At 43.6% G+C, this 15,000-nt stretch overlaps 3 protein-coding genes across 3 annotated transcripts in view; all 3 read right to left on the reverse strand.

Moving 5' to 3' along the window:
* The window catches only part of egln3 (egl-9 family hypoxia-inducible factor 3), a 12,714-nt gene extending 7,346 nt beyond the window's left edge, over window positions 1–5,368 (reverse strand). The window contains exon 1 of the mRNA XM_079369651.1: window positions 5,222–5,368. The gene's annotated coding sequence lies outside the window, so the exon portion shown is untranslated. The remainder of the gene's footprint in view (window positions 1–5,221) is intronic.
* Window positions 5,369–6,418: 1,050 nt separating this feature from the next.
* On the reverse strand, window positions 6,419–9,117 carry sptssa (serine palmitoyltransferase, small subunit A). The gene is made up of 2 exons (XM_079369652.1): window positions 8,907–9,117; window positions 6,419–7,843 (listed from the first exon to the last, which is right to left on the reverse strand). Exons 1-2 carry the CDS (start codon window positions 9,007–9,009, stop codon window positions 7,740–7,742), a joined length of 207 nt encoding a protein of 68 aa, XP_079225778.1. The 5' UTR covers window positions 9,010–9,117; the 3' UTR covers window positions 6,419–7,739.
* A 513-nt stretch (window positions 9,118–9,630) lies between these two features.
* Window positions 9,631–12,978, reverse strand: eapp (e2f-associated phosphoprotein). The gene is made up of 6 exons (XM_079369650.1): window positions 12,801–12,978; window positions 12,159–12,340; window positions 11,899–12,018; window positions 11,689–11,803; window positions 11,354–11,470; window positions 9,631–10,837 (listed from the first exon to the last, which is right to left on the reverse strand). Exons 1-6 carry the CDS (start codon window positions 12,869–12,871, stop codon window positions 10,543–10,545), a joined length of 900 nt encoding a protein of 299 aa, XP_079225776.1. The 5' UTR covers window positions 12,872–12,978; the 3' UTR covers window positions 9,631–10,542.
* Between the last annotated feature and the right edge of the window lie 2,022 nt (window positions 12,979–15,000).

Genomic DNA, 15,000 nt, shown 5'->3' on the forward strand with positions numbered 1-15,000 from the left:
GGAAAGTTCTCATAGGTGCAAAGATACTACTTCCGGCTCTTGATTTCAAAATAAAAGCGCTGCAGCTTCACATCAGATGTCTTTAGAAGTGTAAGAAGAGAAAATAATCTTTTAGCTCAGGAGTTCACAAACTTCTCCATACAGCATTTATAACAGTTTACATTTCCTGAACAATAACATTTAAACATGTTAACATGTCCTTACGTTCATCAACAACCTCTTATTAGAACCCTCCTCTGACAAATGAATTATCATTGTTTTTTCTAACATCCCTGTTCAAGCTAAGCTAAGTGCATCTGATCTCCTGTCAATCAGCTGTGAGTGGAGGCTGCCATCATGACTCTGCAACGCAAGGCGCAGGTTGCCCCGTGGTTAGTGCACGTGCTCCATGGAAGCTCTGCAGCAGGCGGCCCGGGTTCAAGTCTGACCTTTCACTCTCTGCTGTTTGTTGTTTTTTTCCAGTGTAAACAAACAGTCAGAACACAGCAAATGTCATTGATTACAGCTGAAATAATTATGAATGCAAATGTTGTTTAGAGTCTTTTTAGTATCTATTTTGTAATGTTTTAACAAAAATTAACAAATTGATGTGAAAAGAAAACGAACACTCAGATATCGACACGCAATGATCGGTAACATACAAAGACACATCTCTAATGTTATCGTCACAGACTATAAAGTCAGCCTGTTTCTATCGTCTCGTCTTCGGGGAAATGAAGCAGCTGCCATCAGAGCACATCAACAGCATTCATGTCAAGCTTTTGTTTTGAAGGCGGACTGTGCCACTTCCGGTCCTGGTGTGTTTTCTTTGCAGTGACTGGGCTACGTGTGGGGAGAGAGCGACGTGCTGGATGAGATGTCCACTATGAAAGGAGAAGGGGGGGGGGGGTCAGTCCGCGCCTCCTCTCTGATCACTCTTTACACTGAACTCATTTTGATTTAATAAAACTTTATTTATAAACTCACTGAAACAATCTGCACTCACCACTTTAATAACACGCGCACAGACGGAAGTGATCCGACTTGTTATTTGTTTCCTTCGAAGTGTAAATAAAGTCAGATGAGCTTTGGAGTCACGCCGGGTTGCAACGTGCCCGCGCAATGGGCGTGCCCGCCGCCATTGACGACTCCACGAGCCGCATGTAGGCCTCGTGCTCCCTCCCTGCTGCCTGTGAGGAGGTAAACAGAGAACGTGACGCTGACCACGCGCAGCAAGCAGTCAGAGCAGCTGATCAGAAAACCAAAACAAAAGAATCCCAATGATACAAAGAAGGTTTCTGTGTATTTAATATCAGTATAAAAACATTTGATTTACTTTCTGATCAAGCCGGACTTTTAAATGCATGCAAAGTTTGTAAATCAAGCAGCAGCCTCAGCTGTTTAAAACATGAAGCTGATGCTTTAGTGTCACATCCTGCAGTACCTGGAGTGTCCACTAGAGGCTGGCTGCAGCAGCACAGGAAGTCACATACACACCCATTCAAAAAGCTTGTTTTTACAGCAGACATGAACATGTTTACAGCCTGCTTCAAAAAACCTGGTATAGTAATGACATATTTTTGCAGGCCAACCCTTCGAAAATTCGCCTCTGGGATTTTTGCATTGGATTTTGGATCATTGCAGAAAATAATCTCTGTGTCAAACACACGTTTCTGACGCGTTGCTGTTTTGTTCAGCAGGATAATCTTTACAGATGAACATCATTTATATGAAGTTTGAAGAGTTAATGCAGCCCAGAGAAGTAAAAAGCTAACGTTATGCTACAAGCTAACTACACCGCAGTCGGTTTATAATGACGTCATGACCGTTAGGCTTCATCGATCTAATCAGCGGATTTGACAAGCTAGCTAAACGTTAGCTTAATAAGTTGTTTATGAACCTAATATTTACAAGAGCACTGAAAAACATGACTAGAGGCTGTAAGGAGGATTAGGGAGAGAGTTCCCGGCGTGATGACGTTTAACGTCTCCATGACAACCACTGTAGTTTCAGTTAGCTACTCGTTAGCAAGTGGGGTCTTAGCTAACGTAGTTTATCTCGTCTAACAAAACATCAACATCTCTTCAGCTTGTGTTAACCACAGACCTTATTTCAGTCTAAACACAAACACATTCAAAATCCACATTTAGACTTTTAGAGGTTAGCACCACAGCGCTAAAATGCTAACTCACTTCCTGGTTTTAGGACTCAAAACTACACCAGTCTATTGGTGTGATTAGCTCATGTCTCCATCCACACACACTGTACGGGGGGGAATGTTTTGATGACTCATCAGTCTTGATTGGATGAAGGATCAGAGTTATTCACAATAAGGCGTGTAGCTGAGCTGATTGACAGGTGGGCGCCGTGTAACGGTTTGTCAGGAGGCTTAAAGCGCCCCCTGCAGGAACAGGCAGGGGACGACGCTCAGACTTCAAACGTTCATATTCAAGGTCTATGAAGGAAGTTAGTCCGGCTGAAATCGTACTAAATGTTTGATGTATGTCTCAGAATTTGCTGGTGGCCTAGAGGTTGGTTTGCAAGCCTCATGTACGGAGGGCGGCCTCATATTCCCTCCCGACACGTGGACCCTCCGTCACTGGTTTCTGACTCCATCCACCCTTCGTTTAATGACGGGTTTGTTAAAAAGCTCAAAAATGAATTTAAAAAATGTAAATATCTGTGAAGGCGATCCCGTCTGACGTTCTGAATCTTTGACCTCAATAAAAGATGAATCGTCGTGCTGACTGTAAACATTCTTCTGAGCGTGTCGTGTGTTTTCCGTCGCTGCTTATCTGACCCCGCCCTGGACCTGATGATAAAGTTCTCACTAAGTGAAGGGGGTCACAGTCATTACGGTGAAGCAGGCGTGTCACGTCGCGTCCCGTCACCACCTTCATCTGTGAGGAATGCGTACGTGACGCTGCAGCGCTCTGTCTACTTCCTGCTGCTGGAGGGGAACAAACCCCCCGACCAATCAGGATCTGAAGGACACAGTGAAAACACAAAGGAGAAGTTCACAGCGAGTCGGAGGTTTTCTGTTTGAAGATGCCGCCTCTTTAACGTGTCACGTGTACTTCATACAGCAGCAAATATGGACGCCTGAAGGCAACACGGGGTAAAAAAAAACCCCCAAATGATCTGGAAACCATTCTGTGGTTTTGTCGCTCACGAGGAGTTTGTGAGGAAATAATGCACGTGCACAAAGTTTCTCACGATCACTTAAAAAGCGTTTTGTGTGCATCACAAAACGGCGTCTCACAAGACGAGTTTAATGGTCTCCTGTCGTCTCTGTAAACAGAGATCAGACAGCTGTCCATCATCATCATCTAATCACACTCAAATTGTTTATATCCACAACAGGGGCGTGTCCAGAGGGGGTGGCGTGGGCCCCCCTTGAAACCTGATTGGCCACTACAGGTGCCACCCCGAAATCCAAATCTATGATTGGCTATTTCCCTGATCAGAGGCGGGACTTTAGAACAAATCACATGTTCTGACTGTTTTCATGGTGGAACTCGTAAAAAATGTCCTCGTGCTCTGGAACGTCAAAAAGGACAATCAATGTTTGTGTGTAAGTTTGACAGCTCGCAGTCATCGAAGTGCTTTCAAACTCTGACTTTGCGTTTCTCTGTTTTTGAGTCCACGAAGAAGCCGAGAAGACGAACGCTATTCCACGGTTTGCGAGAAAAGACATTTAAAGGTAGAGCCCTGATTCCAGTCGGCCGCGGCACAGCTGGAGAAACGTTGTGTTTGTGGGAGTGGCGTCGGGTCGTGTGCAGACGGTGATGGTGGCTGCAGATATCATGAGTCACACAGACGTGCCCACAAACAGCTCGCCACCCGTGCATCAGTCCGGTCCCAAGGTGGACCACCCCTGTTTGAAAAGTCCAGACACGTCCCTGATGGACAAACACAGGACAGCCGTCTGATAAGAGGTAACTTCCTGTTTTTAATGACCAAAGAATGCAGCCCGCACGCTCTCTCGTTGCCATGGTGATATTAAGACAGTCTGTGTTCTTGAAAAGATTTATTCCTCTCCTGAGCACCTGAAATGGATGTCCCGCTCTACCACTGAGCCACAGCCGAGTGTGTGTGTGTGTGTGTGTGTGGGGGGCCGTTCAAACTCCAGCCTGCAGCTTGATGTGCGTACGTGAGAAAGTCTTCATCGTCTCAGTTAACCAGTAACCAGAGCCGTGTTTCCTCTGTTTCGCTGCCAGAAAGAGTGTGTGTGTGTGTGTGTGTGTGTGTGTGTGCACGCGCTGTATTCTGAAGAATAACGCCTGAGGTTTGTTTGGATGTCAGTGTCACGTGTTGTTGAAGACTGGGAGTCGTAAAGAGCTCTAAACAAAGCTGCTGATTGATGACTTTATGATGGGGACAGTTCTGCAGAACAACCTGCGTCACTGTTTGTCCTGAAACATCCTGTAACATGCTGAGCGATCAATCTGTCACACTGACGTTCACAGCTACACTTTTATATTTTGATCAATTCAAGTTTGTGTGAAACTAAGATTCAGATTTATTTAAAAATGTTCTGAAGAGGTTTGTATCCACGCCTTTGTCTCCTCCCAGCTCCCCTACAGCAAGTCGACGACCTGTGAACGCCTCGTACAGTTCACACTGAACACCACAGCTTCTTTTATTTCTATCATTTTATGTATACGAGTAAAATATCCTTCATCCAAACTGACTCAAAACTAAATCATCACACAGACTGGAGCATTGTAGAGCATTTAAACTGTAAACATGTAAATATTATTCATTAATATCTTCAATTTGAATGTGTATTCTTATTTGTGTTATTTCTATTTTTTGCTTTGTTTAGGAGAGGGGATGAACTAAAGACATTTTAACTTTAAAACAATGAAAAAAGCTGCTAACATTGACAGACAAAGCGGAAACAGAACACAGGGCAGTTAACTGGCGACTTCCGGTCAAAAAGCACCTGTTGTTGTCATGGTTACAAAAACAGAAAACTTCAAAGGCTCCTCTGTTTTTTTTTTTAATAACATGTCGAATTAAAATAAAACTAAGAGGCGTGGAGGAGAGTCGCCAGATAACACGGTCACTTATTTCACTGTAACACCGTGATGATGTTTGATCTCATGTGTTCATGTTTAGGAAGATTTAAAAACCATTATGTTAAACAAATGTGTTATTAAGCCGTGCTGTCTGCCCTTTAAGGCATTTACACCAAAAATAAAACAGAAAATCTGAATTATAGACGTAAAATACGAACCCGTGGAGACCGGAAGTACTGCTCAGCGGTGTTTCAGCAGAATCCGCGTCGATTCGCTCTTTTTGCAGCCATAAAAATAATTAATCTCCCAGTAATGTAGTCCAGAGATATTAAATCTAAAAAAAAACAACAGGAGTTAAATCAAATATGGCGTATTAGAACTAAACAAGCTGCTGAACTAACTCAAGGTTTAAAATCATTGCTTCCAACTTAGACCTCAGATATTTGTGTTTTAAGTTCTATTGTTCTATTTGTTCATGGTTCTTGTTTTTGTTTGTTTGTTTGTGTATTAAGTCTTATCAAGTCAAGCTCAGTCTGTAAATTTTGATGTAAACTGTGATTTTTGTAATAGTCAGATTTTGATTATAAATAAAGTGTGAAAAAAAAAAAAATCAAATATGGCGCGAGGACCCTTCCTCGCGCTCCAGCTGGAGTTGTGTTCAGCGGCGGTTTGCTCGGTGCTGCCCCCTGCTGGTTACTCTATACGAGGAGAATAATGCTTCCTTTAAATGTCGAATAACATCTAGTGACTCGTGCTGGAATTAAAAAACTGAAAGAAAGAACAAAACTACTACGGGAACAAGGTGATGTTTTTAATTTGTATTTTATTCTTTAAATAACAAGAAGTTAAAAGGTTATGCTAAAAATGTTAGCATCATGTCTTTAAACAGTGAAACTAATGCTTTTGACTAAAAATATCCAGATATATGCCAATAATCTTTGTTAACCACACATACTGAATATATTAACTGACGAGGTCTGGGTGTCGTGATCCATCTGTCCCTGCAGAGGGCGACAGGCTGAGAGCTGAGGCGGGTTTTAAGCCACCTGTCAATCAGGTCAGCTACACGCCTTATTGTGAATAACTCTGATCCTTCATCCAATCAAAACTGCTGAGTCATCAAAACATTCCCCCCCGTACAGTGTGTGTGGATGGAGACATGAGCTAATCACACCTATTTGGTTTTTTGAAGCAGGCTGTAAACATGTTCATGTCTGCTGTAAAAACAGGCTGTTTGAATGGGTGTGTATGTGACTTCCTGTGCTGCTGCAGCCAGCCTCTAGTGGACACTCCAGGAACTGCAGGATTTTAACACTCGTTTGTTACCTAAGTGTTCTGTTCCCGGCTGATTGGTTAAAAGATGACAAAAAAACAAACAAAACACCTTTAAGTGAGTGAAAACAATCGGCGTCATGTCAGTGAAACATCCCTTTAATGATTCCAGTTTGGTCAGAGAGGTATTCAGCAGCAGAAGCAAACATTTCATCCTTCATGCCAACTACAAAACTTTACAAAATGTTCACAAGATTATGTACAAAAGGAGAGATACAGTGCTGCAAGGAATGAGAATCACACTTCTCTACGTGGAGGAATATAAAATAAGATTCTGATATAATCTGGAAACTTTAATTATTTCTGTGCAAAGAGGAGACCTTTAGTGTCCCCTGCTGTGCAGCTCTAAACATCAGTGGAGACTTCGAAGTTTCATTTGAAGGTTTTTTAACCATCATAAACCTGCATCCCAGAGTAACAGCTCAGCGTTATACACGGGGGGATATTTCAGTTTGAAAACAGGACAGGACCGTCCTTCTTTAAAGTCTGATGTTCTCTCAATCACAGGCGATACATCGTGAATTACATTTTCACTGTGATGTAAACAAAGATGTCGAGAGGACACTCCAGACAAGACGCCCACTTCAGGAGAGCTGCAGCTTCTTTGTCTTATTCAATGTGCTGAAAGATGTTGATCTGCATATTTATCATTCAGTTATTACTTTAAACCATGTCAGACTGGACAGCTGACATTTATTAACCTTCAGTAATTTGAGGAAATGACTTATTTCTGAGCGTCTGTGATGTTGGACGAGGTGCGAGTGTTTCAGTGTCTCGTTCATGAAGTCAAACTGCCAAACACGGAGAGACTCAGAGTGATCCAGCACACGCCGGGAACGTTCAGATCCCCGAGAAGTTTTACTCATATCGTGGATCTGTGAGCCGGATTACTCGGATCCTGAACGTTGGCCGACGTTTACATTGCGTGATATCTGTATGTTCAAAATAATAATAAAAGAACAACACTGAAGACTTGGTCTAATCTTATTCGGCTCATACCTGAATAAATCTCTAAGACAACAATGGTTTCATATCTCCACGGAATAAAGACAACAAGCAGACATCGGAATAATTTACACTTTTTCAAAAATAGCATGGTGTGCTCGATTGATGGAGATAAAAATAAAACATGTGGGAAACAATCAAGCACACGCTCTTTTAAGGCTTCACCTCCAGAAGGAAACATCCTTCACAAACATTTCAGTGACAGACAAACAGTCCCAGGGAGAACATCGTCCTGCACGCCGCTCGCAGCTTTCACCTTTGGTATGAAATCATCTTTGGACGAGAGGAGGAGGAGGAGTCCCCACCTGGAGCCCCGGAGACAGCAGACGGACAGGCGGGTGGACGGACCAGAAGCCAGAGACGGACGACACCTGTGGACAGACAAGCTGTGTCGCGATGTCACTGGACGACCTCGAAGTAGTGCAGGATGGCCATGATGTGCTGCGGCATGAAGACGTAGCCGGTGTAGATCGCCATGCCGGCCACGGAGACGAGCAGGGAGTCTGAGGAGGAGAAGCTAAGGACAAACTTCTGAGACAGAAACACGTGGCAGGAAGTTTGAGCACCATGATCGATGTGTGCGGCTCGAGGACATTCTTATAAGTAACGCCTCGTGTTCATGTAAGGTTTTATCCGGGCAGAAAAGCGCTGCACGTCCCTCTTGTCTCCATGACAACAGTCTGTACATACATGATCGTTTATGTCCCAATCAGACACGAAGCAAGGACGATGTGGGTGCAAGACACGATCCATAGGAGGAGGAAACACGGGAGAATATCTGAAACGTTTAAAGATTTTCATCTTGACCGCACAAAGCAGACATTCATTTACGTTCTTTAGGCAGCAGAGCCTCTTTACCGTGTCGAAAGTAAACCGAAGATTTGTCACCTGATTGAGGTCTTCTAGTTGAGTGTAAATCAGGTTTACCTCTCGTCAACAGACATCAGATCCTGAAGGAACCTGCACTCTGATAACGAGCTGAGCGACCTCTGACTTATTCACACCTGAGCCTGCAGGAAGGAGCGCGTGACAGCAGCTGTACGGATTCATGTGATCTGCAGAGGAACAGAACTAAGTACACACCGATCCTCGTGCATGCATCACCTGGAGCTGATGACCTGTAAGAGTGAGACTCACACCTGTACACCCTGAAGCCTCGACACCGCCTCGACCTCTAAACTTCCCTCTCCGGTATAAACACGATTACTCCAAAGCAAAGTTTGATCGTTTCCCTAAACAACAGGGTTATTCCTTTAATTCGGCGCATTTATCAGTGTAATAAAATTATCCAGGTTGATTAAAACCAGAAGTCTGAACTTCCTTCGAGTTGACGGCTGGCGGACACTTTAGATTCACAACAGACAAGTTATAAGCCAAATTTGATATAAAGACATTTACAATGTAAAAAAATTAACTGATGTTTTAAACACATTTGGCAAACTTTTTTAAACGTGAATCTATAAAAGTTGTGTACATTTCAGCGGGAGTTTGGTTAGCGGCGTTCTGGCTAAAGTTAGCATGTTAGCTCGGCCTGTCCGGAAGTTGTTTCACACGGATGAAGGATACTGAACACCGTCCTCTCCCAGGGCTCCAGCATGTAGAGCGCCGTCACCAGTAGGTACTGGTAATAAAACCACGACAGCTGCTTCCAGCAGTCTCCCAGCGCCATTATCACAACTTCACGGACCACCAGCTGCTCGAGTCCCGGCCGCCTGTGTTACTTACGTCCTACGCGATGACGTAAGACGTTTGCCATGAGCTGCTCGTTTTCAGCCAATCGCGACGTCACGTTCGAGCATTTGGACTGTGACGCGCACAAGGGAGTTCCTACATCCGGTTTCAAAATAAAGCGCACCATAAGCGCTTGTGTTCCAATGAACGCAGCCAAGAGGACATAAAAATAAAATAAAAAATAAATAAAAATCCACCTCTCGAATGTTCTTCAACATTTATCTGGGTAACCTGAGAGTCTACAGACAAAATCAAATAAACCATCCAGTGCTTTGTTTGTGGTCTGCAGAAGTCTTATAACAGATAAAAATGCTGTTTCAAATGTTCTCTCCTTGTGATGTCACAGTGGTGGGACACACACCAAACAGAGCGGTACGGTCTTGTTTGCACACACTCCTGTGAGTTTAGATTTAGATCAAGTTCATTCAGCCCAACATGACAGGCTGCTAGCAGACACGCACCAAGCATTACAGAATATGACAACCCAGACAGGAAGTCTACAAGTAAAGATACAGAGCATCCAGACCATTTCAAAATAAAACAACATACAGGCGTCTGGTCGTGTTTTTCATCACTTTATCAACATGACACTGAATGAACAACAGATCCTCCTCAGAGAGACGAGGCCACATGCACTGTGATCTTGTACTCTCTCCTGTGATGTGTAAACAGCTGATCACGGGTTGTGGCGCCGATGTTCCACAAACGGATCCATCGTGAATGGGCGCACGCCATCCAACGACGCAAAAACTGGGGCACTGACATTCCGCCACGATCACAGAGTGTAAACTTCCTGTCTGAACCTTCACTCTACCAGAAGGGCTTTACTTTATTTCAAAATAAAATGACTCTCAGGTTAAGGCAGTAAAAGCTTCCAATATAAAAGACACAAAACCTGTAAATGCAACATTATGAAATGTTCAAACGTGCGATTTAGAATTTAATGAATGGCAAATAAAAAAAATAAAAAAATTGACGACCAACTGATTCTCTCATGTGGACGTGCGTCTGCTCAGCTGTGACGCTCTCGACTCTGTGCTGAGGTCCGGCGCCCCCTGTAGGTCTACCTACTGTATGTGACTGTGTTTTTTAATCACCGTTTTCTCGATTCTATTTAATGTCAAACAGTTTCCTCTGTTCATTGTGTTGAATAATCAACCTTTCCTGACATGTTAACGTACTGATTTAAAGTTAGAGATTAGTGTCAACGAGTGTAAAATTTTATTCATGTTCTGATGTTCAAAGTCCAGCAACACGAGGAGCTGCAACATTTTCCCTGCAGAAGACGTTTCCTCCTCTCCAGGAACGTCTCGTGACCATGTGTCCACTTTCAGAGTTTATGATCCGATTCTGGCCGACGGAGAAACCGCAGCTGGACTCTTCCCTCTCAGCCCGGAAGAATCCGAGCGCTGCTGCGAGGTGAAAAAAATCCCGGAAACCCTCTGGACATAAAACGATGCGTGCTGGTGAGTCAGCAGTGGCTGGAGAGGATGTTAAAGAAGTGATAGACCTCGTCTTTATCGAACACGGCGACCTCCGTGGAGCACTCGGAGCACTGAACCGGATTGTAAACCTCGTCGACGTCCAATCCCTCCGGCGTCGGCTCCGGTCTCCCGTCCACTGTCGTCTCCGTTTGCTGTCCCCGCCTCCTCTTCCTGTTCCTCTGCTTCTTCTCCGGCTGGGTTTTAAAGCGCAACGCCTCGTCTCTCTTCACCTTGCAGTTCATGACGAACATGGCTCGGTACTGAGTGCGGTACTTGTCGTGCCTGAGTGAACAAAAACCAACACGCAGGTGGATCTAGTGAATCTAGAAATCTGACTCTGTGACTCGTTCATCCGTTAACTTTGAGATCAGTGAATTCTTGAATTATTAACGTCTCAGAACTTTAAATAAAACAGAACCTGGACATGCAGCCTCCCTCCTCACTACACACTTCTGGCATGTGCAATATTTTACGTTTCAGACTAAAATATTTATTTTGTATTTCTGCAATATCTATCCATAGTTTATTATGCTGCTACCTGTAATACCACACACAGCCCATCCAAACTTAATTAGAGTTACCTTATAATACCATTCTTCTGTTGTTTTCCTTTTTAGTTACGTGCACTTTAAGGTGAAGCCAAATAATTTCTTTGTACGCTCGTTTAATGACAGTAAAGAAACAAAACAAACAGCCCATCAGGTGTTTTGTTAAAAAGAAAGAGAGAACTGTCAATGGTTCATTCAAACTATACGACACATGAGCATGATCAAACCCCGACACCTTTTGAATTCTCACCTCTGACAGTCCAGGCAGAGCGTGGTCATGCAGGCGGGACAGTTGAGAATGGCGTCGCTGCGGGGTAAAGCCTGAGCCCGTTGTTGAGACCCGGCGGCCGGTCGTTTCCTGTTGTACCTGCAGACGAAGACAAACCGCAACAGTTTGAGTTCATCTGAGTTTCAGTGTTGTTGTCACAGCGATGGTGAAGTGGAACAATGTTTTAGTTGCGTGCAATTTTTTTCATTTCCTTATTATCAACAGTTAATTGATAAAATAATCGTATTCGTCGTCTGAACCCGGCTCGAAGTTCAAAAGATGAGAGGAGGCAGAAACTCAGGAAACACGCGTCTCACCTTCTCCTCCTGGCGTCCACCCAGGCCTGGTCCCTGTCGTCCTCGTCAGGGTCATACAGCAGCTCGTCATTGGTCTGTACGGTCCGCTGTCGCCGCCTCCGGCCCGTCGAGCTGCCTGAACAGAAACAGAGAGAAGATGAAATAAAACTGATTGGGTTATTTTACTAACTGTGATAAAGAAACTCGTCCGTGGACACTGAAGGTGCTTACTTGCTGCGTCCTCTTCCTCTGAGTCGAAGTACACCTCATCGTACATCTGAGGGTTAGAGACTCCAGGACCACCGCTGCTGCCGCCACCGCCACCGCCTCCCTGGCTTCCTGAGTTTTCAGCTGAAGGATAAAAAGAAATCTGAATTAATCGCAGAGTGAGTTAACAAAATAACAGGAGGATTCATCTTCACTTCAGTCTTGTAGATTTAGATGCCGACCACTTGTTCCTTTTCCATTTAGTACTTCCAGGTGTGTTTTACCTGCTGTTGTTGGACCCCAGGTTCCCTCAATGGTCTTGATGGTGGAGTTAAGCTCCGCCTCCATCTCCTTCTCGAACTCATCCCCGCTGGACGACTCGCTCTCCCCGGTCAGATACTCTCTGATCAGCTTCTTCTTCTGCTCCGGAGTGCCGTTGAGCAGCACGTCGAGCTCGTCCTCCGAACTTGGAGGGGACACACAAGTTCACACTTAAACCGAACCAACAGAATTAACAAAAACCATTTACACTTCTGTTTCTCTGTATATAAATGTTTAATTAACACATGAAAAAAAAACTAACAGTTAAAAATCTCTCAAAACAAGTAGACTAAACTAAACGAATTTTACAAGAACAATTTACATTTCTGATAGAATTTTCACGTTACCTAAATGTTTTATTTTGAAATGGTTTATTTTTATTTAACCGCGATATCATTTTTTTTTACACATAAAACAACATCAGCAGTTAAATAATCTCCAGCAGGCCCAAACCCATTTAAATTAATAAATCATTTAAATGACTTAGATATTAACTTTAACGCGCTTCTCACTTTGTTTACATGTTAGCATGCTTGTTAGCGCGTTAGCCTCGTGCTGCTAAAAGCGTCACTTCCGTTGACGTTAACGGTTTCCCGGCTTCGTACCTGCTCTCCGCTCGGTCCTCGTCGCTCGGCTCCTCGATCTCATACGAGTCAAACTCCTGGGGTTTGTTCATTTTAAGGATAAATTACACATCAAAGATGAGATGCAACCTACGACTTCCTCCACAGGCGCTGCTGCTTCTTCTTCATGTGTAATTGGAGCGGAAACCGGAAATTACTAAAAGGAAACGTGGAGCGCCACCTAGCGTTTGGAGCCTAAATCAAACTACCAAATACTTATAATTATTCTAAAAAGAGTTAACATGTTTCATAATAGTGCCAACAATTATTATAGATAAAAAATACTCAAATAATATGAACGCGTATTAAACAACATTTTGATTAAATTCATACATTAATTTCAGATTTCAAAGTGCAGATATTGTTTATTCCCAGTATTATTTAATGGATTTTTTCTTCATTTATTTAATCAATGTAAACTTGTTCAAAGCTGTTCTTTTTAAACTTTTTTGCCATTAATGTTGTTTATATCTCCCGTTTTCTTGTTTTTGTTTTTTGAGCTGCTGTAACATTCTTATTCGTTTCCTTAAAAAAACAACAACAAACAGGCTATCAGGAAGCTGAAGCCCCTCCCTCTCCTCCTCTGGCCCTCTCAGCTCATCCTGGAACTGTCCTCTCTCTCTCTCTTACATTTTGCTTTAAATGAAAAAAACATTTCAAAATTCAAAATAATTAAAAAAAAACATATTTAATAAATTAAATCTATGAGGCAACTTGGGAAAACAACTGGCTGACAGATAAGAAAGTTGATCTTATCATATATATACTGCAAACTGCTGCTGTTACCACAAACGGCCAGTAGATGGCAGCAACAGACCGGTGATCACGGAGGCCCGATCCTCAGAGGTCAGAGCAGCTGAAGCCTCAATTCAAGGCCTCATAAATAAAACAACAGACAGAAGACAAGAAAAATGAGAATTAATATGTGGAGTGAATATTTATCGAAACATCCCCCCCGTACAGTGTGTGTGGATGGAGACATGAGCTAATCACACCTATTTGGTTTTTTGAAGCAGGCTGTAAACATGTTCATGTCTGCTGTAAAAACAGGCTGTTTGAATGGGTGTGTATGTGACTTCCTGTGCTGCTGCAGCCAGCCTCTAGTGGACACTCCAGGTACTGCAGCCAGCCTCTAGTGGACACTCCAGCATCGGTTTCAGGTCGCCACTTGCACAGAACCGAGCTCCTCTGAAGGCTAACTAACATCATAATGCTTCTATGAACCAAATAATAATAATGCATGAAATCAAAGTGTCATCAGGTAGTTCATGCGGAGACATGCGGGGCGTTTCTGTGGTGGGTTTGGAACTCTTGTGCATAATTATCGTGTTCACATTTAGTGTCAGATCAGCGACTCTCAGCGACGGTCTGAGCTGAACTCCTGACAGCCTCACATCTCCACATTTGATCAGCTTCTGTGGTCGACTTTAAGGTAGGTTCCACATCTTTCACACCTTTCCTCCTCTACGTCAGACTTCAAGTCTTTATCTTTATCGCCACTATTTCTCATCTCCACGTTTTCATTTTTTTTTTTGTTTTTTGAGGCTGCACATCTGAAGCATGTCCGACTGAGTGATCGGTCAGTCTTCACCCTGACAGAGGAGATCTCCTCCTGGGATTAATAAAGTGTCTCTGATGTGGCGTTTCTGACAGTTTGAGACGAAACCTTTCAGCTGCAGCGCCGGCGTTTATACAGAGTGCTCGCCAGGCTGATAAAAAGGAAGCGGTGAGTAGGTTTATATTTTATATGTACAAAAAGTAGAAGGTTCTAGTGCTGAGTTTAGTCTCTGATGAAGACTGTAAAGACACGTTACAGGACAAACACATTCAGTTAACCCTGAAGGTGCCTCGACGACCAACTTTGGCTCCTGCATGAACACTCGAGTTATTCCGGAGGAGAGACCCTCCGAAGGCCTCCGTCTCCTCTGTCCACGCTTTGTGTTTGAGAACTCCTCCTCCTCCTCCTCTCTCTGTACACACACACACACACACACACACACACACACACACACACATCCGACCCCGCCGCCTTCGATAAACAGCTTCACGTAATCATCCCTCCGCGGCGAAAGTCTGCTGCTGCTTTATCTTGCAGGAAATTGCCGTGTATCTCAGAGAATCTATTGAAAGCTGCAAACAAAGAGGAGAAACAGCAACTGTGGCTGCAGCCTGGATTCCTGCG

This window comes from Symphodus melops, assembly GCF_947650265.1.
Source record: "Symphodus melops genome assembly, chromosome: 19".
NCBI lineage: Eukaryota > Metazoa > Chordata > Actinopteri > Labriformes > Labridae > Symphodus > Symphodus melops.

Excerpts from the sequence above, each read along its gene's own strand:
- sptssa (XM_079369652.1), bottom strand. The coding sequence starts at position 9,009 with ATGGCGCTGGGAGACTGCTGGAAGCAGCTGTCGTGGTTTTATTACCAG. Across the intron at positions 7,844-8,906 it reads CTGGGAGAGGACGGTGTTCA|ACTCCCTGCTCGTCTCCGTG; the intron begins GTATCCTTCATC and ends TCTCCTCCTCAG.
- eapp (XM_079369650.1), bottom strand. The coding sequence starts at position 12,871 with ATGAACAAACCCCAGGAGTTTGACTCGTATGAGATCGAGGAGCCGAGC. Across the intron at positions 11,804-11,898 it reads AGAGGAAGAGGACGCAGCAA|GCAGCTCGACGGGCCGGAGG; the intron begins GTAAGCACCTTC and ends GTTTCTGTTCAG. Across the intron at positions 11,471-11,688 it reads GTGGACGCCAGGAGGAGAAG|GTACAACAGGAAACGACCGG; the intron begins GTGAGACGCGTG and ends CTTCGTCTGCAG.